This window comes from Ornithorhynchus anatinus, chromosome 2 (assembly GCF_004115215.2).
Source record: "Ornithorhynchus anatinus isolate Pmale09 chromosome 2, mOrnAna1.pri.v4, whole genome shotgun sequence".
Classification (NCBI taxonomy): Eukaryota; Metazoa; Chordata; class Mammalia; order Monotremata; family Ornithorhynchidae; genus Ornithorhynchus; species Ornithorhynchus anatinus.
Genome location: NC_041729.1, coordinates 27064726 through 27089222, shown reverse-complemented (window position 1 = coordinate 27089222; position 24497 = coordinate 27064726). Strand labels below are relative to the sequence as shown.

General features: G+C 54.2%; 3 protein-coding genes across 4 annotated transcripts; 1 reads left to right on the top strand and 2 right to left on the bottom strand.

The window, feature by feature from the left end:
- Positions 1 to 3419: 3419 nt before the first annotated feature.
- On the top strand, positions 3420 to 10280 carry APOBR (apolipoprotein B receptor). Its single transcript, XM_039911280.1, has 6 exons — positions 3420 to 3634; positions 4086 to 6251; positions 6978 to 7034; positions 7125 to 8654; positions 8780 to 9051; positions 9395 to 10280. Exons 1-6 carry the CDS (start codon positions 3578 to 3580, stop codon positions 9462 to 9464), a joined length of 4152 nt encoding a protein of 1383 aa, XP_039767214.1. The 5' UTR covers positions 3420 to 3577; the 3' UTR covers positions 9465 to 10280.
- IL27 (interleukin 27) lies at positions 10272 to 14459 on the bottom strand. The gene is made up of 5 exons (XM_029058788.2): positions 13310 to 14459; positions 13013 to 13185; positions 12786 to 12884; positions 12371 to 12532; positions 10272 to 11114 (listed from the first exon to the last, which is right to left on the bottom strand). Exons 2-5 carry the CDS (start codon positions 13094 to 13096, stop codon positions 10902 to 10904), a joined length of 558 nt encoding a protein of 185 aa, XP_028914621.1. The 5' UTR covers positions 13097 to 13185; positions 13310 to 14459; the 3' UTR covers positions 10272 to 10901.
- A 2832-nt stretch (positions 14460 to 17291) lies between these two features.
- On the bottom strand, positions 17292 to 24254 carry LOC100086883 (phosphatidylinositol transfer protein beta isoform-like). Of its 2 annotated transcripts, XM_029058745.1 has the most exons (12): positions 24170 to 24254; positions 23848 to 23878; positions 23580 to 23728; positions 22973 to 23064; positions 22721 to 22728; positions 22549 to 22623; positions 22235 to 22318; positions 21638 to 21715; positions 21410 to 21514; positions 20949 to 21071; positions 17825 to 17896; positions 17292 to 17629 (listed from the first exon to the last, which is right to left on the bottom strand). In XM_029058745.1, exons 1-11 carry the CDS (start codon positions 24187 to 24189, stop codon positions 17849 to 17851), a joined length of 813 nt encoding a protein of 270 aa, XP_028914578.1. In that variant the 5' UTR covers positions 24190 to 24254; the 3' UTR covers positions 17292 to 17629; positions 17825 to 17848. The 2 variants fall into 2 exon arrangements, with proteins under 2 accessions (XP_028914578.1, XP_028914579.1); XM_029058746.1 differs by lacking the exon at positions 21410 to 21514.
- Between the last annotated feature and the right edge of the window lie 243 nt (positions 24255 to 24497).

The window sequence follows — 24497 nt, the reverse complement described above, 5'->3', positions numbered from 1 at the left end:
GGGAGACAGACAGCAGAGCAAAACAGAACAAAACAAACACAAGACAACATCATTAAGATAAATAGAATCAAGGAGACATACACCTCATTAACAAAATAAATAGGGCAATAAATAATATATACGTCACTTAACTTCTCTGTGCCTCAGTTACCTCATCTGTAAAATGGGGATTAACTGTGAGCCTCACATGGGACGACCTGATGACCCTGTATCTCCCCCAGCTCTTAGAACAGTGCTGTGCGCATAGTAAGCGCTTAACAAATACCAACATTATTATATAAAAATAAGTACAGTGCTGAGGGGAGGGGGGAAGAGCAGAGGGCAACAGAGGGGGGAATGGGGAGGGGAGGAGGAGCAGAGGGGAAGGGAAGGCCTCCTGGAGGGCTGGTGGGCTCTCAGTTGTGAGGTACGATCGGGAGATGTTCACCGTCGCAAAAGATAAAATAAAATAAATAAGTGGTGGTATTTGTTAAGCGCTTACTATGTGCAAAGCACTATTCTAAGCACTGGGGGATACAAGGTGATCAGGTTGTCCCACGTGGGGCTGACAGTCTTAATCTCCATTTTACAGATGAGGGAACTGAGGCACAGAGAAGTTAAGTGATTTGCCCAAAGTCACACAGCTGGCAAGCAGCGGATCTGGGATTAGAACCCATGACCTCTGACTCCCAAGCCCGGGATCTTGCCACTGAGCCATGCTGCTGGGTTCAATCCATCCATTCTTTCACTAAGTTGTATTTATTGAGCCCATACTGTGCGCAGAACACGGTACCAACCGCGTGGAAGGTACAATTCAGCAATAAAGAGAGACGCTCCCTGCCCACGCGCCCGCTTAGAGTCCATTCATTCATTCATTCATTCATTCATTCAATCGAATTTATTGAGCTCTTACTATGTGCAGAGCGCTGCACTAAGTGCTTGGAATGGACAATTCGGCAACAGAGACAATCCCTGCCCAATAACGGACTCATGGTCCAAAAGAGGGGTGACAGGCATCAAAACAAGTAAACAGACATCAATACAAATAAATAGAATTAAAGATAGATGCACATCAAAACAATTAAACAGGCAACAATATTAATAGAATCTGAGATATGCACGTGGATACACAAGCGCCGTGGGGAAAGGGGGGTCGGAGCAAAGGGAGCGAGTGTGGGAGACGCAGAGGGGAAGGGGAGCTGAGGAAAAGGGGGGTTTAGTCCAGGAAGGCCTCTTGGAGGAAGTGAGCCTTCAGTAGGGCTTTGAAGCAATAGGGCCGGAGCCGCCCGCCAGCATTGGATATGACTTCTCTCTGCCAATCACTTCCTTCCCTCCTGTCAGAAACAAAGACAGCCACCTGAGAGTGAATAATTATGGTATTTGTTAAGCGCTTACTATGTGCCATACACTGGGGTAGATACAAGGTAATCAGGTTGTCCCATGTGGGGATCACAGTCATAATCCCCCTTTTATAGTTGAGGGGACTGAGTCACAGAGAAGTTAAGTGGCTTGCCCAAAGTCACAGAGGAGACAAGTGGTGGGGCTAGGATTAGAACCCACATCCTCTGAATCCCAAACCCATGCTTTTTCCACTAAACCTCGCTGCCGTACGGTGTCTCTGTAGATCTTGCCTTGACCAAAAAGGTCCGCTTGGGAGCAAAGAAACCACTCACCCCAGATTATTTTGGATTCTGGTGCATTCCTGATGCACACGAACCAACTTTCACGAGATTCCTGGCCGTCGCTATTCAGAGCCAAGAAAGTTCATTCATTCATTCATTCATTCATTCATTCATTCAGTAGTATTTATTGAGCGGTTACTATGTGCAGAACACTGTACTAAGTGCATGGAATGGACAATTCGGCAAAGTTCTCACCGTCCTCTGGTTTTGAGCCTTTCAGTCCCTCCAGACCCAACATGATGGCTCTCTATCCCCTTGCCCCCTCCTACCTCACCTCCCTTCTCTCTTCCTACTGTCCACCCCGTACGCTCTGCTCCTCTGCTGCTCACCTCCTCACGGGCCCCCCTTCGGGCCTGTCCCGCCGTCAACCCCTAGCCCACGTCCTTCAGCTGTCCTGGAATGCCCTCCCTTCTCACCTCTGCCAAACTAACTCTCTTCCCCTCTTCAAAGCCCTACTGAGAGCTCACCTCCTCCAGGAGGCCTTCCCAGACTGAGCCCTCCCTTCCCTCTGCTCCTCCTCCCCGCCCCTTCCCCCCCGCCCTCTGCTCTTCCCCTTTCCCCTCCCCTCAGCACTCTGCTTATTGATATATGTTATTTATTTCCCTATTGATTTTGTTAATGAGGTGTATATCTCCATGATTCTATTTATCTTGATGATGTTGTTTTGTTTTGTTCCATTTTGCTTTGCTGTCTGTCTCCCCCATTTAGACTGTGAGCCCGTTATTGGGCGGGGATTGTCTCTATCCTTTGCCAAATTGTACATTCCAAGGGCTTAGTACAGTGCTCTGCACCAAGTAAGCACTCAATAAATACTATTGAATGAATGAATGATCGAGAAACAGGCCGCCACAAGCAGATCCCAGATCAAAGCCTAGAGTTCCTCCAAGTTTTCCATTGGTCCTCTGCATAAGAAGCTAAATGCCCCACCTGTCTCACCCCTCTTTCCCTTGGACCCCAATTGCGAGGCCAGTGCCCCCAACCTGTGAACAGAGGGGACGTTTCCCCCTCCCCCATTCCAACTTCTGTGCGTCCGCCTGTTGTCTCTGTGCGACTGTCGACTGTCGGTCTGTGTGTCTGTCCATCCGTCTCCGTCTGTCCATCTACCTTCCCTGCTCCCACTAGTTGAAGGCACTGCCCTCTCTATCCATTAGAATCAGCGAGGCCTAGTGGTTAGACCCCAGGCCTGGGAGTCAGAGGGACCGGGGTTCTATTCCCAGCTCCTCCACTTGTCTGCTGGGTGACCCCGGGCAAGTTGCTTCACTGCTCGGTGCCTCAGTTCCCTCATCTGTAAAATGGGGATGAAGATGAAGACCGCGAGCCCCATTGGGGACAGGGACTGTGTCCAACCCGATGAGCTCGCACCTTCCCTGATGCTCAGTACAGTGCCTGGCACATAGTAAACACTTAAATACCATAAAACAAACAAACAAACAAACAAACTCCTCCCCTCAAGCAAACCCGAGAGGGCCCGACTCTCCTGACGGAAGCTGAAACCACAAACCCCCACTTCCTCTATCAAATAGTCTTGTGGCCGAGGTCCACAGAAGAGCCGGTGAAATGGCTGATGCGGTAGTACAAGACCTGAGTCACCAGTGTAGCAGTTTCCTCATCACCTCCCTCCCCCCCACCAACACCCCCTCCCACTCTTCTCCAGAGCAGCTTGAGCCCTCCTCCCCTTTCCTACCTCCCCCATCCCTATCCCCCCTCTTGGATGTTGAATTCACACTCTGCCCTCAACCTTCTTCCATCACGCCCCTATAAAGTCTGGGAAGCAGGAGAGCAGGACTCCATGGCCCAGAGTGAGGCATGAGTGGGGGAAGGAGGGGGAAGAGGAAGTGTAACCCCGGTGTGAAGACAGGATGGGAGTGGAGAAGGTCACTGCAGACAGCTGAGCGAGCTGACGGACAGACGGACGGATGGAGCTGCTGCAGCTGCATTTCCCCGCACTGCACCGAGCCCTGAGGGGTGTTCTGGTGAGAGGGACATCCCTCCCCTGGGAAAGCAGACCTCTAGCTGTCAGAATCCCAGAAGCTTTCTTTTGGTTTGAGGGCCCCTTCCCTCCAGGGAACTGAGAGGCCTTTTGTTCCTGGAACCTCCATTGCCTCTCTTCTCCCTGGGCTCTTTCTCTTCCTTCCAGAACCCCTTGACACCCTCTCCTCTTACCTCCAGGGTCTTTTCCCCTTAGCTATGCAGCCCCTGGACTCCTATCCCTTCTCCCCAGGATTTTTTCTCTTCTTCTCCCAGCTCTGCATCTCCTCCCTCTCCCCTTAGCCCTTCTATCCCCACCCCTTGCCTGCAGGATCCATAGCCTCTCCCCTGACCGGAGGAGTTGGGAGATTTATCTGCGGAGGGGTCGTGGGCTAGGATAGCGAAGTCTTTGGAAATCTCTGTGATACTCCCACTCTCCTCCTTCTCTTGTCCCAGGCCTCCTTCAGCACCTTTGCATCCTACCTCATTGGAGATGGAGTCCCCTCCGCGAAAGACGGTGAGGAGCAGCCTCTTGAGAGGAATATGGATGAGCCTGGGGAGCTAAGGGGAATAACAGCTGGAGGAGGCCAGACGTCTGAGGAGGAAGAGGAAGAGGTGGAGGATTCAGCTCCAGAGGAAGCACAAGACCAAAGAGCCCTAGACTTCAAGGATGAAAGAGAGAGTGAACCAGAAGAGCTAACAGGCATAGCGCAGGCCAGGGAAAACTGGGAGGAAGAGGTAGTAAGACGTCAGGATGTAAAAGAAACCACATTAGGGTGTGCCTGGGAGCGACAAGGGGAGCCTAAGAAAAGGGAGCAGGAAGCAGAAGAAGAAATCAGAGAAGGGAGAGTGAAAGAGGCAAGGAAGGCCAAGAATGCAGAGGGAGCAGAGGTGGAGAGAAGCCAAGAGGCCCGAGAAGACCAGAATGTAGAGACGGTGTCCGGAGAAGCCACCAGAACAAGAACCTGGTTTGAACTAGAACTTGGAGTTGAGGCAGCAGAGGCTAAGGAAAGTCAAGAGGCAGAGGAACAAGAGTTGAAGTTAGAAGGAGATGAGAGAACCTGGGACCTGGAAAGGTCTGGGAATGCGAAGGTCAAGGAGGAAGGGGAAAGGAAATCAGTGGAGGGTGAAATAATGTCTCGGGTGGTCCAGGATGTGGGTTCTGGAGAAAGAATTTGGGAAAGGAAGGAGGAAGAGGTCAAGGGAAACCAGAAGGCAGAGGCCAGAAAAAGCTGGGAGAGGGAGGCCGTGGAAATTGAGGGAAACCAGGAGGTGGGGAAAGTGGAGGCTGAGACTGGCCAGGAGGTAGAAATCGAGGTCAGGAACAGCTATGAAGCAGAGGAGGAGATGGAAGAGGAGGAGGAAGCAGCTGATGACACCCTGGAGGGAGAAATGTGGAAAACAGAAGTTAAGAAAGCCCAAGGGCCCGAGGAACAGGAGGCTGAGAGATCTTGGGAGACAGAAGAGATCCTGAAGGAAGTAGATGATGCCCTAAGAGGTCAAGGTCGAAAGGAAATAGAGGCAGAGAGAAGTGAAGAGTTAGGGCTAGAAGACGGGGGAGTCCAGGGTATGGAGCCTGACTTTGGGATCACTTTGGAAAAGGAAGAGATAGAGGCAGCAGAAACTGAAGGAGGCCAGGAGATAGAGACTGTAAGAGCCTGGGAGACCAGGGAAGTAGAGATTTGTGAAGAAGGAGGGCAAAAAGAAATTGGAATAGACTGGAAGACCCAAAAAGCAACTGGAGGAGACTGGGAAGAGGCCTGGGTCCTGAAGCCAAAGAAAGAAGTGGAAGGAATTCTAGGGGAGGGGGAGTCTGTGGGAGACCAGAAGACTGAAACAGAAACTAGAGGAGCCTGGGGCACATTAAGCGAGGTTGGGAGAGACCGGGAGACACTGACAGAGGAGTGTAAGGGAGGCAAGGCCCTTAGAGAAGCTGAGATTGGGAGAGTTTGGGAAGGGATAGAGGAAAGAGATAATGCAAGTGGATGGAAAGCCACGGAGGTTATGGAGACTGATGGAGAGATGAGTAGAAACTGGGAAATAGAGGCCCAGGAGCCCCAGTGCAGAGCAGCAGAAAAGATCTCAAGAACCTGGGACCCAGATGCGCTCAAGGAAACAGCCACAGAAATAGAGGTAGAGAGGATGCCGGAGAAGAGAGAGGTGGAGGCTGTTTGGGATCAAGAAGGAAATGTCACAGGTGGCTGGGAAATTGAGGCAGAAGAGGTTAAGGCAAGCCAACCCCCTATGCAATTTAAGAGAAGCTGGAGCCTAGAAGAGAAAACTGGAGGAGAGCAAGAAGAGGAAAAAGAGACCAGGGAAGCTCAAGAGGTTGAAGAGCAAATAGTCAGAGAAGTTCAGGAGATACAGATCAAGGGATCAGAGGGAGAAGTTGGGGAAATCTGGGCGATGGAGGCATGGGGAGGTCCACACATCATGAAGCCCGAGGCAGGAAAAGTCAGAGAGGGGGACGAAAAGAAAAACACTGTTGTAAGGGAAATTGAGGAAGCCTGGAAAATGAAGGAATGGGAACCTGGGAGAGAAGAGAAAATAAAAAGTGAGGATAGTGAAAGATGTGAAGAAGAGGCAGAGGTGGAGGAGGAGAAAAAGGTGGAGGTGGCAGAAGTGAAGGAGGAGGAGCTGAAGGAGGAAAAGATAGAAACAGAGGAGGAAAAGGAGAAAGAGGTGGAGGAGGAGAAGGTGAAGGTGGAGATAAAGGAGGACGCAGAGGAGGTGGAATTGGAGAAGGAAGAAGCACAGAAGGTAAAGGCAGAAGCCAAGTCGGAAGAGGAGGAGGTGGATATGGGAGCAGAGGAGGAGGTGAAGAAGGAAACAGTAGAGGAGGTGGAGGTGGAGGAGGAGGTAGAGGTAGAGGAGAAGGAGAAGGAAGAGAAGATGGAGGTGGAGGAGGAGGTGGGGATGGCGGAAGAGGAGAAGGTGGAGGTGGAGATGGGGGCAGAGGAGGAGGTGGAGAAGGAAACAGTAGAGGAGGTGGAGGTGGAGGAGGAGGTAGAGGTAGAGGAGGAGGAGGAAGAGAAGATGGAGGTGGAAGAGGAGGTGGGGATGGCGGAAGAGGAGAAGGCGGAGGTGGAGATGGGGGGAGAGCAGGTGGGGGCAGAGAAAGCAGAGGAGGAGGTGGAGAAAGTGGAGTTGAAGGAGGAGGAGGAGAAGGTGGAGTTGAAGGAGGAGGAGGAGAAGGTGGAGGTAGAGGTAGAGGAGGAGAAGGTGGAGGTGGAGAAGGAGGTAGAGGTAGAGGAGAAAGAGAAGGAAGAGAAGATGGAGGTGGAGGAGGAGGTGGGGATAGCGGAAGAGGGGAAGGCAGAGGTGGAGATGGGGGGAGAGCAGGTGGGGGCAGAGAAAGCAGAGGAGGAGGTGGAGAAAGTGGAGTTGAAGGAGGAGGAGGAGGAGGTGAAAGTGGGGGCAGAGAAGGTGGAGGAGAAGGAGGAGAAGGTAGAGGAGGAGGAGGAGGAGGAGGAGGAAGAAGATGAGGAGGAGGAGGCAGAGGAGAGGGTAGAGGAAAAGGAAGAGGAGGATGGAGCTCAGAAAGAAGAGGCCAGGAGAGATTGTAAAGTAGAACCTGAGGACACACAAGGGTCAGAAATACCAGAGAACAAGATATTGGAAGCTGAAAGCATTTGGGAGACAGAGCGGGTCAGTTTCTTGGGAGCAGAGATAGAGGAGGAAAAGGCCAGAAAAACTCAGGAGGAGGCAGTAATAGAGGCAGAGGAAGGCCAAAGGAAAGAGATTGAGAGCAGCCAGAACTTGGAAGAATCTGAGGATCAAGAAATCTGGGAGAGGATGGAGATGGAGGCTGAAGGAGATCAGGAGCCTGAGGGAACAGGCTGGAGAGGCCAAAGGATGAAAGACACTGGGGAAGGTTTGGGAAGAGAGATTGAAGCCGAGGAAGAGGTAGAAGGAACCTGGAAGGCAAAGGCCAGCAGTGAGGAAGATTCAAGGGCGGTGGAGGAACTCCAAGATATGAAGGAGTTAGAGGCTGGGAGAGACCAAGAGACAGACAAGGAGTTCAGAAGAGGCCAGTACACGGAAGATGCAGCTGGGGAAATCCAGGAGATAAGAGGAGTCGAGGAAGATCAAGGCCAGGAAGAGATGAAAGCCAGGAAGGCAGGGGAGGAAAATAGGGGTGCTGGGGAAGTAAAAGCAGCCAAAAGGGAGGGAGGTCCCTTGACAGAATTAGAGGCTGGAGAAAGGCCAGTCACAGAGGATTCAGTGGTTGGGTTAGACAGGGTGGAAATGGGGACTGAGGGAGGCCAGGAGACAGACCCAGCAGAGGCGAGGGGATTGGAGGAGGCAAGGGAAGAAGAAGAGGCCGGGGAAAGCTGTGAGATGGAGAAATCAGAGCCCAGGGACTCCATAATGGAGAAGGCAGTAGGGGCTGTGGAAGACCAGGCCGTGGTTGATGGAAGCCATGAGGCAGAGGAGGTCCAAACGAGGAGGGGATCGGAGGTTGAGGAGTCGGAGGTCGGAGATGCCCCAGAAAAATGCGAGATGGAGTCGAGGGTTGAGCAAGACAACGGAGTGGACTCTGCGAGAATCCTGGGCATTGAGGTAAAGGAGCAGAATCAAGGAAGTCAACACGCAATGGCAGAAGTGTGGAGAAGGGACGAAATAAAAGAGGTCATGGTCTTGGAAGACCAAGCAACGGACGATGTCGGAGGCTGGAGGCTGGACGCCGGAGCAGACTGCAAGAGAGAGGAAGCATCAGCCAGAGGAGACGGAGATACGGAGGAGACAGAGGCTATTGGAGCCTGTGAGATAGAGGAGGCAGCAGATCAAGAAGGAGGATATACCAAAAACGTGGAGGTGACTGATGGCCAGGTGACTAAGGAGGAGACTGGAAGAGGCCTGAATTCAGAGGAGGAAGAGGCTGGCCCGACGGAGACAGCAGCGTGCAGAGATGGAGATGGTCTGGAAGGTCAGGACCCAGAGGCCACGAGAACTCCCGTGGAAGCTGGGAATCTGTTCCCCAGGGTCGACAGCGCCGTTGAAGCACAGAGGGATTGGTGTGAGGTGAGAAGTCTTCAGGCGAAGGCCATGAGGCCATTTAAAGTCTAACCCCCGACCTACCCTTCACCCATTTACCTCCATACTCTCTCTCTTTCTCTCTCACCCGTCCCCTCTCTCCTTTGTCCCAGGGCCTGATTCCAGGACCCCTCCTGGACCTCTCCATCCCCCACAGCCGTGTCCAACTCTCCCGGAACAGCTTCAAGCGCCGATCCCGCCCCTCTGTCCGTCATCGGACCCTGCCCACCAGGGAGACCAAGGAACCCCTGGATCTCAAACCCGAGGAGCCCCTCGCCCCAGAACCAGCACCCCCACAGCTTGAGGAGCCCTCAGAGATCAGCTCTCCCCCATCAGGGGGGATGCCGATTCCAGAGAGGCGACGCCCCCGGCCCCCAGGACACGGGTAAGAGGGGGAAGAGGATGGGAAGAGGGAAAAGGGAGAGAACTGCGATGTATCTGTGATTCCCCCATGATACCCTTCTTGAAGCAGCGTGGCTCAGTGGAAAGAGTGCGGGCTTGGGAGTCAGAGGTCACGTGTTCGAATACCCGCTCCGCTGCTAGTCAGCTGTGTGACCTTGGGCAAGTCACTTCACTTCTCTGTGCCTCGGTTACCTCATCTGCCAAATGGGGATTAAAACTGTGAGCCCCACGTGGGACAACCTGATCACCTTGTATCTCCCAGCACTTAGAACAGTGCTTTGCACATAGTAAGCACTTAAACAAATACAACAAATTTTTCCCCACAGGTTTGGCCTCGCTCACCCCAGCATGATGCAGGAGCTCCAGATGCGGCTGGCCCGGCCAAAGCCCCAGTGATCTGCTGCCCCAGGACCCTTCCCGGCCTCAGCCATCCAAGACCCCCCAGGAATGACCTCCCTAATCCTCGTGTGACCTCTGATCCCGGACCGGCTTCTGAAAATGACTTTTTCACCCCAGGGACGAGCCGGGACTCTCCGCTACATTGCCCCAGGATGTTTGGGGCACCTCAACACTGGGAGATGTCATCAAGGTGGAAGTGGGCTATGAGGAGGAAAATTGTTTCCTTTTAATCCCCAGTTTGAGTCTTCCTGTCCCTTGCTTTACCCTGCTCTACCAGCTCCAGGTGGCTTCTAGAGGACAAGCACAAAATACAAGCAGGGCTGCAAATCTGGGAAAGGAGAAGAAGATTTTGCCATCATTTGGACCTTCCCTTTTACCCCAGGACTGAGATGCCCATAGAGCCCTATCTTCCCCAGGGTGAGTGGAAGCTGGGTTGACCAGATGCCTGGGTCCTGGGAGGCAGCGGTGGGTGCTGGACCAGGATTTGGGGACCCAAGGCAGAGGTACGTAGGCCAAGTTCTTTCAGGAACAGCGGAGCCTACAACCCCTCTCCCCATATCCTTCCCCTTCCCGAAGCTGAGCCGGGACCCCGGAAGGCCCGTAGATCTGGCTTCCGAACGTGGGCCAGGACTGGCAGACTACCAGAGGGGCAACCGCTTTGCCAGATTAGATCAGCTTTCAGACCCAGGACCAGGGCTCTCTGGCATCCTGCTGGGTGGCTACCCAACTTAGCAATCATCTTGCTAACTCTCCGGGACTTACCCAAACCGCTCAGGGAAGACGACAGAGACGGGACCAAAGAAAGAGGAGCCTGAGTGTTTTTTATTAAAACTCTCCTGAAACGGAGTGTGAGGGGATTGAACCCTAAGTTCTCAGGAGAGGATTTACACCCCATTTTTGTATAAAATTGAATAAATAAATCAATACTTTCCTAAAATGAAATAAATAGCAGAGAAATAAATACTTGACTGGGAAGGGAAGGCTTTTAAATACAGGGGGAGAGGTGACAGAGACCAAAAGGGTGGGAGTTGGCTGGGCGTCTTGTGCGTGTGATTGAGCGGTGAGGGTGGGGGGGGAGGAGGAGGGATAGGCCAAATTAGGGAGGGGGAGGAAGAGAGACGGGGAGGCTGGCGTGGGGACGGCGGGAGAGGAGGACGGGAAAGGTCCAAGGGGAAATAGAAATGGGAGAGTCAAACACGGATGAGGATATAGGCGTGGTGGAAACTGGAAGCAGGGATGGGGTAGCAGATAGGTCTCTGCCTCCTAATGGTCTCTTTCTGGCTCTTTGAGGAACTGTCCATTTTTAGGGAATCTATGCTGTCCCCCACAAAGGAGGTGAAAAGCAGGAGGACCGGCCTCCCAAGGTGGGGGCCTTTTCCCCCCAAGAGGGAGGGGAAGGAGCATGTGGAGGTCCCGTCCCCTACCATTAGAGGGTCATGTCCCTGGGGGTTTGTGGCCCCAGGAGAGCAGCAGGAGGTCCCGGACACCCCGGGCCAAGACCAGCTCCAGGGAGTGCAGGAGCTGGTAGGTCTGGATCATCTGGAGCCAGGAGCTCTTGGGCGGGGACGGGGTGGGATGCAACCTTCTCAACAGTCCCTTTTCCTCATCGTCCTTCTCCACGGGAGACTCGTGTCCTATCATCCACATCTGCAGAGAGAGGGAAGTGGCCAGGGCTAAAGCAACCAGAGTTCTTGGAATCGACACCAAGTGGGAAAGGGAGAGGGGCATTTAGAGAGACAGGCCAAAGGGGTCAACTTCCATTTGGAGGGTAGAACAGGGAAGGAAGTAGGGCCTGGGGAAGGGGGACGGACAGGGTGGGGCTTGGGAATAGCAATCAATCACGCTATCGATCAATGGTATTTATTGAGGTCCTACTGGGTGCTCAGCTCTATCCACCTGGGAGAGTACAACAGAATCGGGAGACCTAATGAGCTTAAGGTCCAGAGGGGAAGAAAGACGTTAATATAAATAATTTATAGATTTGTACATAAACGCAGCAGGGCTGAAGCGGGGGCAAATACCAAATGCCTACAGGGCATTTGGCGGGAAGGCTTTGAAGGAAAGATCCGAGTGAGGATCTTTTAAGCCCCGCTCTAAACTTTTATTCAACGCTGCTCAATTCTCACCGGAGGCCCGGATGGACAGAGGCCGGAACCCAGCTCAGCTCAGAAAACTGTGGGGAACCAAAACGGGCCTAGCCTCTTCAGCCGGAAGTTCCTGGGGACAAGGGTCCCCATCGTCCCAAGGGGTTGACTGATCGCTGTGGGCAGGGCCAAAAAACACAGGAAAAGCAGGCAGAGAGACAGAAAGAAAAAGAAGGGCAAGACAGATCCATCCACAGGCACACACTCCACACAGACAAAGATGGTGGTGGAGGGGGCCGGGGGCCGCTTGACAGCACAAAGAGGTGGTTGATGAGGGCACGCTGTGGCCAAGGTGATGCAGCCCACCTGGCTGCGGCAGCTCGGTTCCCTACGATCCCCACCGTCCTCGTCCCCCGAGACCACCGTGTGGACGCAGTCTGCCTTGGAGACGGCCGGGGAGCAGCCCCCGGCCCGAGGTGGGATGACGGTGGAAGCGGCAGCAATCTCGGCAGCGGGGAGGAGAAGCTACCCCACCTCCTCCGCCATTTCCTTGACCCACCATTGCTCCGGGCCACCATCTTCCGGCTCCTACGCTCCCTCCATCCCGCTGCCCCCTCCCCCGTCAAGAGGCAAAGCCATATTTTGGTAGAGGACGGGAACTCGGCTCCAAATCTGCATCCATCCCACCCAGCGCGGGTCATCCGGTCACGTTAGTCAGGGCCATCAAGGAGAGGCGAATGGGTCAAAAGAACCAGGGAAAGAAAGTGAATGGGATTTGGGGAGGTAGAGGGAGTCAGAGAGGTTCAGAGGGGCCCAGACCTGGAAGTGGAGGTGTCTCTGCAGGTCCCTTAGGTCCAGCTTGGCCACCTGGAGCCGCCTCCTGAAGGGCCCCCCTGTCCCTCTCTCGGACACTTTCAGATCCCTCAGCTTGGACTGGAAGTGACTCAGCATTCCGGAAAGTGAGCGGAGCCGCTTTGAAGCCTGGAGAGGAACAGGTGGGAGTGAGGGGTCGGGAAGAAATTGCTAGAGTCCACCTCCAGCCCGATCCTTATTCAATCCTGAACCCCATCCCCGACCTCATCTGCAACTCCAAACGTACTCCAACCCGACACCTTCCCCATCCCATCCCCAACCCGGACTCTCTGCTAATCACCCACCCTATTTCCGTCCCCAGTTCCGTCCGAATCCTAAAACGAATTCCCGGTCTCCTTTCGGCCCGGCCCCCAGCCCTCACCGAGAGTCCCAGCCAGGTCTTGAAGTTGACAGTGACGTTGGGGAACTGTTCCCCCAGGGGGAGGAAATCCAGGGAAACCCCAGCCAGGTGTGTGTCTGCCTGTGGGGAAGAAAGGGGTCAAAGGTGGAAGCCCCTGAGTGGCCTCCCACCCCACTGATGGATCTCGAGGGGGTTCCGCTCCGGCCGGAGGCGCCCCTCCCCAGAACCGGCTACAAGGCGAGACTCACAAAGAGGCAAGCAAGGCTCCGGATTTCAGACAGCAGCTTCCGGGCAAGCTTCAGGCTAATCTTGAACTCGTTCCTCAGGTCCATCAGGCCATGTAGGGGGTGCCCTGGGGTCTTTGGGAACCCCCAGACTCCATTTCGGGCCAGGAGCAGGGACAGCAGCACCAGATGGAGACCTAGGCGGAGGGAGGAGAAGGTAAAGAGCAGATCGGGACCAGGGTAAGGAAGTGCGAGGGGCAAAGTCAAGGAAGGGATAGGGTCCGGGGAGAAGAGGCTGCGAGAAAGAATCAGCCTACCTACCTCGGGGGCCAAGGACAGAGAGGCAGAGAGTCACGGAGGACCTGGGAGAGCAGGGTGGTCTGTGGTTTTCCCCTCAGGGAGAGGAAATCCGGAAATTACTGGAGTTACTCAATCCCACTCAATCGAAACACAAACCAAAACCGACCACTTGGCCCCGCCCCAGAAAATACCCCTACATCCCCATCCATGGGAAAAAAATAGCCTCTGGGACAGCCCCCTTGGGCCTCAGAACAAAGTTCACTCTACTAGTTTTTTTTCCTTGAGTCATTAAGATTCCTCCCAAGGTTCTCCTCCCTTCACGCCCCACGGCCTTCTCCTGGCTCCTCCCACCGCCACCACCACCACCATACCCCCAGGTTAGGGGAGCTATGAGCACAGAAAAAATCTGCTCCTCTATTCAGGTCCGTTTTTTCCAACACGAAGTTCGCCTCCTGGCTCCCCTCTCTTCCCTTCAGACTTTTCCAGAACGTAGTCACCCTACTCCCCAGGCTCCACTCTCCTCCCCAAATCTAGGAATCTCCGGCCCCAGAGTCCACGCCCCTCCAAGGGCACAAGCGTCCTTCAACCCCAGACTCCAATCAGGCCTCCAGAATCCAGGAATTCTCGGCCTCAGATTCCTCTCCCTTCCGAGAACACGAGCATCCTTCTCCCCAGCCTCCACTCCCCGCTCAGAATCTAGGAATCCCGCCATCCTCCTCTGGCTTCCAGATTTCCAGCCTGTCTGTCCTTCAACATCCTACATTCAGCTCTGCTCATCCAAACTCCATTCTCGAGCTCCAGGTAGCCATATCCCAACTCAGGTTCTCCCTCCAAGTTTCAAGCCAAATCCCCTTGAAGCAACCCGACTTCAAAGCCCACGGTCCCTCCTGGGAACTGGGTACCTGCTGTCAATATGCCACTCCCCCAGGAGTCATGTGTCTCAGCCTCTCATCCCTCTCCCGGCTAAGGCCCTAAGTTTATATTCTCTCCGGGTCCTCTCTCACCATCACACTGACCACCAGTATCTCCCGGACCACTTCCGAACGTGACCTGTTCTCCGTTTGAGATCCAAGCCCCTCTTCTTAAAACTCCGCTCTCCTTAGCAGGTGTCTTGTCTCCTAGATCCTGCTCTTTTCCCAAAACCCAGGTGTCCTCATCTATAGGCTTCTGGCTCTTCCCTGCAGCTCCGACTCCCCTCCCACAATTCGGGTATCCCGTTCTCGGCTCCCCATCCCCCGGCCGCACCCCAAACCCGCCTCCCAAATCTCTTTCCGGAAGATCTATTTCCCTCAGAGATCCAAGACGGCAGATTTCCCCATGCAAGCTCCCTCTTCCTCTGAGACCCAGCCTCCAACCCCACGGCCCCTCACAACCTCCCACTCACCTTGGGTTCTGAGTCCCATTCTCTTTCAATGACTTTGTGACCAGCCATCCCCCCCCCGAGGAGCTCTTATACCCGGGGGGGTGGGGGTAGACCCGTTTCACTTTCCGTTTGCTTGCACTTTCAGCTTCACTCTCCATCTCCATCTGCCCCACCACCATCCTAAGAATGGGGAAATGTGATTTCCCTTCCCGGTGGAGCCCAGAAGCTCAGGGGCTGGGGTTTCCGGCAGCCCGGGCTTTGGGATTTCGCCGTTCGACTTCACAGCGCATCCCCCATCCACAGCCTTCCCCAGACACCCCGAGACTCAGAAATGTTCACCCCTTCCCCTAACCCTCCTTCCCTCCGATCTCCAACGCTCCCAGGCGCAGGTGTAGTTAATGCTTTCTTCAGCAACCCATTATCTTTCTGTGTCACCTATGGGCTTGGCGCTGTGCTATTTGGGCATTCACCCCGCCCCTAACCCCAAAGCATTATGTACGTACCTCCAAGTTACATATTATCAGCTACTTATTTATTTATATTAATACATGTATCCCCTCTAGGCTCTAAACTCGTTACAGGCAGGGGCGGGTCTGTTCATTCTTTTGTACCGTATGCATTCTCCCAAGCACTTAGTACAGTGCTCGGCACACAGTAAGCACTCAGGAGAAACGCCAGCGATCAACTTATGTGCTCTGCACATAGTTAGCACTCAATAAATACCATCGATTGATTTTGGTCTCTGAGCACCGGTTCGTCTGTCCACTCTTCTCTGAGCACCTTCGTTCATCCCTCTAGACCGCAAGCTCCCTGGGGCAGGGAACGTGTCCACAAACTCTGCTGTATCATACTCTCCCAAGCGCTTAGTACAGTGTTCGGCGTACAGAAAGCATTCAGGAGAAACACCATCGATCTACTGATCTACCCCGACAGCCTAAGGGGCTAGGCACCACAGGAAAGGCAAACAAGGTCCTGAGAAAGAACTAGAGGGCAGAACAGAACGAGAGAAGCAGCACGGCTTGGTGGACAGAGAGCGGGCCGGGGAGTCGGAAGGATCTGGGTTCTAATCCCGGCTCCGCCACATGCCTGCTGTGTGACCTCGGGCAAGTCGCTTCACTTCTCTGTGCCTCAGGTACCTCATCTGTAAAATGGGGATGAGTGTGAGCCCCAGGTGGGACAGGGACCGTGTCTGACTGGATTAACTTGCATCTGCCCTAGTGCTTAGAATCATGCTTGGAACATAGTAAGTGCCTAACAAGTACCATAATTATTATTATTGTTATTAGCATACAAGAGTCAGCACCCAGCAAGTGATCTAACTCCATCTCTTTCTCCTCAGCCACCCTGCCTGCCCCCAGGCTTCCCCATCCCTTCCCTCCCTGAGGGTTCCCAGATCACCCCGGGGAGTTTCTCAGCCTCCCCACAGGGGTAACAGTTGCCACTTTCCTTTTTGTGTGTGGGATTTCCCTGTCCAGCCCCAAGGACAGAGACAGAAACTGGAGGGGGGGGAAGGGGGTTCCCCTTCCTCCCCCAAGGCACTGCTAGAGACTGCCCAGTGGACAGCCCTCCTCCTTGGGCCCCTTTGAGATCACCCTCTTTCCCCTTCCACCCCAAGAAGTACCAGTTAGCTTCCAGAGGTGTGAAAAAAATGTTCCCGAATACCGGTCTTGTATGTTTTTCAGCAGGGGGCTGCCCGCAGCCCCAAGAGGCCAAGGTCAGCCCCGGGAAGCCTACCTTGAAGATAGAGCGACAAGCTTCTGCTGGACCCCGATGTGAGCCAAGGAGGAATGGACTTTTTTCTCCATCCTTCATCGTGGGGAGGGGCTGCCCACCCCACCCCGATGAGGAGGATTTCCTTGAAGAGAAGGAATGGAGAAGGGCAAAGGGAGAAAACAGCAGAGAAAAAGATGGTGGAGCTACAAGGGAGGATTCCGGAGGAAGGAAAGTCGGAGGAGAGGAGGGAGGCGAATGGCGACCGATGGCGGAGGGAGCTTGAACGGCTTGAACGCCGCTGGCCTTCCGCCACAGAGAAATGTGAACTGAAGCGGGGGCCGACTGAGGTGGGGTCTCGACACTAACGGCAGCCGGACGTTTGGCCGGGAAGCTTAGCCTGCCTGCCCCATGGGGAATAAGAAGGAAGGTCTTCACCTACCCTAGTGTCTTCTACCTCTCCTGACTTGGGATCCAGAACCCCGGGAGCTGAGGCGCTCGAAAGGAAGACAGGTTATAGCGGCTATTTACCAAGTGTCCCCACACAGCAGAAACCTGCACTAGATATCTGAAAGATAGAAGTGGAGACACACACATACGCACCAACACACCCACAGTCTCTCTCTCTTTCTCTATCTCACTTATTCACTCCCTCCCTCAGGGAGACTCCCTGGGAGGAGAGGGGAGGAGGGGTGCCTGGCCAGAATCCGCTCGTCCTTTTGGGACTTTACCTGGCCCAGCCCTCAGGCTGAGGGCTTGTGAGTGGCCCTGAATCTATGAAGGGGTCCTATTGGAAAGGGAAAACGACCGAGCTAGTGTAGGCCTGGGAATGACCAAGAGGAGAGGGGTTTTGAAAGGAGAGGTGGAGAAGAGGGGCAGGTCAGCTTCTTCCCACCCCACATCTTATGCCCCACAGATGACACTGGGAGGCCCGGGAGGCCAGGGAGGCCAGGACAACTTTATTGTGCCGCAATGGCTCCATTGGCAACAGGACCGGGGGAGGGCTTGTCCCTACCCCCTGTGGTCTTCCAGGCTGGAAGGGGACTGTAGTGTTTGGCTCATTCCCCGACTCCCTCCCCAGGCCGGAATGTCCCCTCCCCCTCTCCGCGTCCTCCTCTCCCCAGAGAGTCGGCAGAGAGGACGGGATCGGGCCCCGGGGTTGGCGGGGTGAGGAGGAGGAGAGGTGTACAACAGCAGCTTCACCCCCTCCTTTAGCCCACTGGGCGGGCACCACATTCCCTCCATCCATCCACGCCCCCGGAGGCGGCCTGAGAGAGAAAAAGAGAGCGTGTGAAGGACAGAGCTGTGAGCCCAGTGAACCCCCCCCGCAACGGGCCACCGGCCTTGGGCCCAGCCCCTAACTCCACCAAGCCATTTTCGGTGCTCCAGAGTTCCTCCCTTCACGACCCCCTTAATAACTCCAGCTTCCCCCACCACGGTCGCCTGAGTCTTTCCCCGCTCACCTGCTCAGCTTGGCCCTGAGTTTTTCAGTCATCACTGGCTGTCATGCCCCTTACCGGCCCCATTTGACGCATCTGAAATCAGTTTGGGTGGGAGGAAAAAAATGGAGAAAAACAGTGTAAGCTCACAGCTTCTTCTCCCCTCAAGACGTGGTGACCCGTTAGAAAAAACACTGATACAACTCCTTCCAGGCTGCTGCCCATTTCCCTCCCCGGTTTTCTTCCCTTCCAGATTTTCCTCCCCTTCCGCTCTGTCCCTGATCTCCAAAGAGTGACCTTCCTTAGAGGGTTCCTAGCCAGTTTGGCAAAGAGATCGGTACACAATACAGTGCTCTCCACATAGTAAGCACTCAAAGAACACCACTGATTGTTTTCCCACACCCACAGAAGATGTGGGTTCTAATCCCCACTCCGCCACTCGTCTGCTATGTGACCTAGGGCAAGCCACCTAACTTCTCTGTGCCTCAGTTACCTCATCTGTAAAATGGGAAGACTGTGAGCCCCTCGTGGGACAACTTGATTATCTTTTATCCACCCCAGCGCTTAGAGCGGTGCTTGGCACAAAGTAAGTACTTAACAAATACCACAATTGTTATTATTATTATAGGTGCTTAAGATGGAGAAAATGGTGATCACAAGTTCCCCAACTTCACTGAGAACAGTAATAGGGGAAATGGGCTGTAAGGTCTTTATGGGCAGGGATCAACAACCTAATCTACCGTACCATACTCTCCCAAGTGCTTAGTACAAAGCTCTAGAGACACACAGTCCACGCTCGATACGCTCAATAAACACCACCAATTGATTAACTGCACTCAGAGGGTGGGTGGTTACAGTAAGGAGCAAATTTACCAACACAAGTGAGAAACGGGACGAGGTGAACGACGGGAAAACCAACCAAATTCCCTGCGTAGGTTGATGACGGGTCATAACCGGGAAAGGTATCTCAGTCTCATTAATAGCTCTCATTCACTCCGTCGTATTTACTGAGCGCTTACTATATGCACAGCACTGTACTTAAGCGCTTGGGAGAGTACAATATAACAATCAACAGATACATTCCCTGCCCACAGCGGGTTTAGAGTCTAGAGGGGGAGACGCATTAATATAAATAAATAAATTACAGATATGGACATGAGGGCTGGGAGGAGGGGGGATGAATGGAGCAAGTCAGGGTGACACAGAAGGGAGAGGGAGAAGAGGAAAGGAGGGCTTAGTCATTTTGACATCATCAGTCCAAAGCGCAGCAGAAGCCAAAAAAGGCCAACCAAAACTTGGGCACCGGCAGGAAGGTGAGAGAAAACAAAAGCCCCAATTCTGCCTCTCAGTAAAACTCACGCCTGGACCACCGTGTGCAGTGATGCATTTTAGATAGGGCACCATAATTGATAGAAAAGATACAGAAAAGGGCAACCAAGGTGACCATTCATCCATTCAATAGTATTTATTGAGCGCTTACTATATGCAGAGCACTGTATTGTACAGACCAGGCGGATGAAGAGGGTTCTGGATGTTATGCAGGCAGTATGCGCTCAGTAAATATGACTGACTGATTGGCTGGATGAGGAGGGACCGACTGGGGGGTCGTGGTTGAAGTCTATATCAGGAAGGATGTGAATAAGGCAAAAATGGAATTGCTGCGTATCAAATCTCACAACGGGAACAGAGGTTCGACACAAATGCTTAGGTTCGAGAGGAGACGCTTTACACAGCCGAACCGATCTCTGCGGAACGCGCATTCACGTATACGGAATTTTCTACTGCGGGAAGCTGTGTGGGCCCAAGATAGCGGCGGGTTCAAGAGACTGTGAGCTCGTTGTGGCCAGGGTGGCTTACTGGGAAGAGCCCGGGCTTGGGAGTCAGGGGTCGTGGGTTCTAATCCCGGCTCCGCCACCTGTCAGCTGTGTGACTTTGGGCAAGTCACTAAACTTTTCTGTTCCTCAGTTACCTCATCTGTAAAATGGGGACTAAGACTCTGAGCCCCACGTGGGACAACCTGATTATCTGGTATCTACCCCTGCGCTTAGAACAGTGCTTAGCACATAGTAAGCGCTTAAATACCATCATTATTAATTATTGTCACTGTTTATTGTTGTACTGTAGTTTCCTAAACACTTAAGTACAGTGCTCTGCACATAGTAAGCACTTAATAAATACGATTGAATGAAAGAAGGCCATCGGTCTCTCCATCTTCAAGGCATTATTCAGGTAACATCTCCTCCGAGAGGCCTTCCCTAATTAAGCTCTCTTTTGTCCGGCTCGCTCTCCCTTCTCCGTTCTCTGTGCGCTTGATCTGTGACCGTATGTACATATTTTTAAATTATATATTAGAAATTACTTTTTTTAATTCACATTATTGCCCGTCTCCCCATCTAGACTCTAAGCTTATTACGGGCAGGGAACGTGCCGGCTAATTCTGCTGTACTATGCTCTGCAAATAAGAAGCGCACAGACCGATCGACTTGGGGTAAATCGACAGCCCGTAAGGGTTACTAGAGGGAGTTCTGGATGGGAGATGCTTAAGCCTACCCCTGGAAATTAGAACAGTGTCTAAGAGGGCCCCCGCACCCGGTTATTATTGTGGTATTTGTTAAGCGCTTGCTCTGTGCTAAGCACCGTACTAAGCGCTTGGGTAGAAACAAGATAATTAGGTCATTCGGTCAATCGTATTTACTGAGCACGTACCGTGTGCGGAGCACCGTGCAAGGGGCTTGGGAGAGAACAGTCCAACAATATAACAGACGCATTCCCTGCCCATGACGAGCTTACAGTCCAGAGGGGGAGAGAGACGTTAATATAAATTACATTACATAAATAAATTACCGCCACGGACATACGTGCGGGTCACGCGTCCCCGCCCCGGCAACCCACCCCCCGCCCCGTCCGAGGCCGAACCCTGGGCTGGATGACCATATGTCTGATCCAGTCGCAGTATGTACATTCTTACGCAAACTTATGAGTTCATTCTCCCTGAAAATTTCCCAGCTCAGGAGAATCCCCCATCTATGTGTGGGTGGGGTGAGGAACAATCTTGCTCGGAGGCAGGGGGTGGGATGGAATTACCCTCAAACGGGCCATTGGGGGATCTTCTTGATCTCCCCACTCCATTCCCTCACCCAACCGTTACCTGATCCAGCTCGCGCTGGGTCTCCTCCTCCAGCCTCCGGATCTCCTCCATGGACAGGTCCACCCACCGGTCGAGCCAGCAAAACAGCTGCCGGTGGAAGTTGGTGAAGAGGCGTTTCTCTTGCTGCGGGGGAGGAGGGGGTGGGGGGCAAAGGAGGGGAAAAGTGGGGCTGAAGCCCCACTTCCCAACATCTCCAGTGCACAGTCCAGAAGTCCCGCCTGGAGCAGAAGAGTCGAGCCAAGAGGTGCTGTCTTCCTCGCTAATTCTGTGGTACGGTATCCTCCCTAGCGCTTAGTACAGTGCTCTGCACAGAGTAAGCGCTCAATAAATAGCACCTGATCGTTCGCCTCGCCCACGCCAGCCAGACGAGAACCCTCAGGTCCAATTCCCCTCTCCCCGCAACATCCCGGGTCAGAACGGAGAAGCCCCTCTCCTGAGCGCCACCACCCGCCCCCGCCCACCTTATGGATGAAGCTCTCCACTCGTCCCTGAAGACCCCACCACCGGAATTTGACCGTCACCAGCTTGTAGGCACACATGTGCGGGGGACGGCTTGCCAGTTCCCTCTGGGCAGAGAAAGGGGAATGAGACTCTCGAGAGAATCGGCCCCGAGGGCCATTCCTTCTTCCGCCCCACCCAGGGTCCCCGGGGAGAATCCCGGGCACGAGCCTTAGTGGGGGTCAACTCACCTGCCAGTCGGGCCCCAAGGGGCCGCGTCCGGTCTTGACCGATTTGAAGAGAGCAGGGTCCTCCTCGGGCTTGTAGTCCTGGGAGGGAGATGGGGAGCTGTGAGCGAGGCCGCGGGCCCACATCCAGGCACCTCCCTCTAGACTGTAGACTATGCGCTCGTTACGGGCAGTGAACGTGACCACAAATTTTGCTGTATTTTACTCTCCCAAGAGCTACGTTCGGTGCTCTACTCGTTATAAGGGCTCAATAAATGCCACCGGTTGAAGGCTCGGTGGAAAGAGCCCGGGCTTGGGAGTCGGAGGTCATGGGTTCAAATCCCGGCTCCGCCACTTGTCAGCTGTGTGACTTTGGGCAAGTCACTTAACTTCTCTGTGCCTCAGCTCCCTCATCTGTAAAATGGGGATGAAGACTCTGAGCCCCACGTCGGATAGCCTGATCGCCTTGTCTCCTCCCCAGCGCTTAGAACAGTGCTTGGTACAGAGTAAGCGCTTAACAAATGCCATCGTCGTTATTATTATTACCTACCGGATCCCCCACCTTCCCAAAACCTAGAGACTTAAGGCCTAGGAATCTTGTCTTCCCAATCGTCCACAGACCTCATCGGAGACCTGGGTCCGGTCGGCGATGTCAATATGAACCACTTCCACCTCTTTCCAGGTCTCCGCATCCAGATGGTGAACCTGGGCAGGGGAAAGAGCCGGGCACTACGGAAAAATGTCCCTTTGTCCTAGAAGAACAGGGTACTGGGGAGCGAGAGTCTAATTCAGGAAGTCGGGAAGCAGGGCGTCTGACTTCTGGAGGGAGACCGAAGTCTCCTTCCAGGAGGAACTTAGAGGCCACGGTCGGGTGGCAGAACCCTTCAAATGGGGCAAGGGGATCGGATGCCTAGATTTGAGGGGATCACACTCACGTTGTCCTGAGTCCCCATATCTGGATGATGCCACGTTTCGATCTTGATGAAGAAATCATCCTTCATGTACTCATTCTGGGGGCCGAACAGAGCAAGAGATTATAGGAGCTAGCTAGCTGATCCCCTCTGAACCCGGCTCACTTAACCCAGCTTCTTTCCCAGGGAACCTTACCGTGATGACTGAGGCGGGCAGCAGCGGCCGGGAAGAGGGCAGAGAGCGGGAGAAGATTGGGCAGTTGGGAAAAGAATGAGAGAAACGGGTTAGAGCTATAGGAAGCAAATGTTTCCGCTCTCCAGTCCCCGCCTTTCCGGACCACATCTGAATCCAGAACCCCCAGGGACGGTGATTCCCAGCTCCCCAGAAGCCACCCTCCTGTCAAGTCCCCCACCATCCCCCGATCCCCAGAACTCCGGCCCTTCTCACCAGTCCGACAGTAGGGATACGCATTCCAGGCTTTTTCATGAAAAACCAAGGAGCCCTCGGGAGCGAATAGCCGCACAAAGCCCGGGACTTTACTGGAGGGGAAGAAGATGGGAGTTAGGTGTAAGAGGCTTTTGTCGTCCTTCCTCCCCCAGAAGAGATCCCTCCATTTCTCCTTAAGTCCACCAGGTCCCTTCCCCTCTCCTGCACTCCTCGCTCCTCACCGTACCACGATCTCATCTATCTCGCCGCTGACCTCTCGCCCACATCCCGCCTCAAATCCGACAGAGGTTGCTCTCCCCGGCTTCGAAGCCTTACTGAAGGCCCATCTCCTCCAAGAGGCCTTCCCTGACTAAGCCCTCCTTTACCTCTGCTCCCTCTCCCTTCTGCGTCGTCCTGACTCGTTCCCTTTATTCATCCCCTCTCCCAGGCCCATGGCGCTGATGTACATATCTGTGATTTCTTTATTTATACTAAGGCCTGCCTCCCCCGATCCGCCGTAAGCCCGTTGCGGGCCGTAAGTATCCGTTTGGTGTACCGTACTCTCCCGAGCGCGCCGCGCACGGTCGGCGTTCAACGAATACGAGCGACCGACCGCCTTCCCCCTCACCTCTGCAGGTGGTAGATCTTGTGGGTGAACTGGCCCCGTTCCCCGGGCCCTCCCTCGTAGGGCTGGTTGGTCAGAACCTCGATCCCCTCTCCGCCTCCGGTGTTGTCCTTGCTGGTCTGCGCCACGGAGTACAGCTGCCCCACTTGATACTGGAGAAGGGATGGAGGAGAGGATGAGAACGGGGAAGTCGAGGAGGTGGAGGAAGGAGCGGAGAGCGGGGGTCCCCGGCCCGGGGAGGGTGACGGGGGTCCAGAGGCGGGGTTCTCACCTCCTCCACGGAGCAGGGCAACAGCACTCGACTGCGGGCCGCGGTGGGGAGAGAGAGGGAGAGAGCGTGACCGTTCATTCATTCGGATCTACTGAGCGCTGACGATGTGCAGAGCATGCGTTCGTTCAATAGTGTGTACTGAGCGCTTCCTGGGTGCAGAGCACTGTCCTAAGCGCTTGGAATGGAACAGATAGAGACCATCCCTGCCCAATAAGGGGCTGACACCCAGACCCCAGCCCTCTGAGCTATGCCCATTCCCCTTCCCCTCCAGCCCCCAATCCCGGTGGCCTTCCTGGACGCCCCCCACCCCACCCCCACTCACAATTCCTTAATCAGGACCATGTCGCTTCCGGCTCCTCCTTAGGGATGCCCCCCTCCCTCCCCCAGCCCCTGGTGTCCACCTGCACCCCCCCTCCCCCCTCCCGGAACCGGAAGTAGGGTCCCCCCCACTCCCCCCCCACCCCCCTCGACAACCCTCCAGCCGATCCCGCTAATTCCCAACCACTTCCGCCCGGAGATGGGCAAGGCGGTGACGGCTTCAGGCCCGGCCGCTGACGTCACCGGTGACGTCACCCAACATGGCTTCCTCGCCCAGGAAAGGCCCTGGAGGCGAGAATAAGCACAGTATTAATAATGATAGCATTTGTTAA

Coding starts and splice junctions, on each gene's coding strand:
- LOC100086883 (XM_029058745.1), bottom strand. CDS start 24,189: ATGGTCCTGATTAAGGAATT. Junction 23,879..24,169: donor ATGGTCCTGATTAAGGAATT/GTGAGTGGGGGT, acceptor CGCGGCCCGCAG/TCGAGTGCTGTTGCCCTGCT. Junction 23,065..23,579: donor AAGATCTACCACCTGCAGAG/GTGAGGGGGAAG, acceptor CTTCCCCTCCAG/TAAAGTCCCGGGCTTTGTGC.
- IL27 (XM_029058788.2), bottom strand. CDS start 13,096: ATGGACCTGAGGAACGAGTTCAAGATTAGCCTGAAGCTTGCCCGGAAG. Junction 12,533..12,785: donor AGACCTGGCTGGGACTCTCG/GTGAGGGCTGGG, acceptor GTTCCTCTCCAG/GCTTCAAAGCGGCTCCGCTC. Junction 11,115..12,370: donor AGAGACACCTCCACTTCCAG/GTCTGGGCCCCT, acceptor CTCTCTCTGCAG/ATGTGGATGATAGGACACGA.
- APOBR (XM_039911280.1), top strand. CDS start 3,578: ATGGAGCTGCTGCAGCTGCATTTCCCCGCACTGCACCGAGCCCTGAGG. Junction 3,635..4,085: donor GAGCCCTGAGGGGTGTTCTG/GTGAGAGGGACA, acceptor CTCTTGTCCCAG/GCCTCCTTCAGCACCTTTGC. Junction 9,052..9,394: donor CCCCGGCCCCCAGGACACGG/GTAAGAGGGGGA, acceptor TTTTCCCCACAG/GTTTGGCCTCGCTCACCCCA.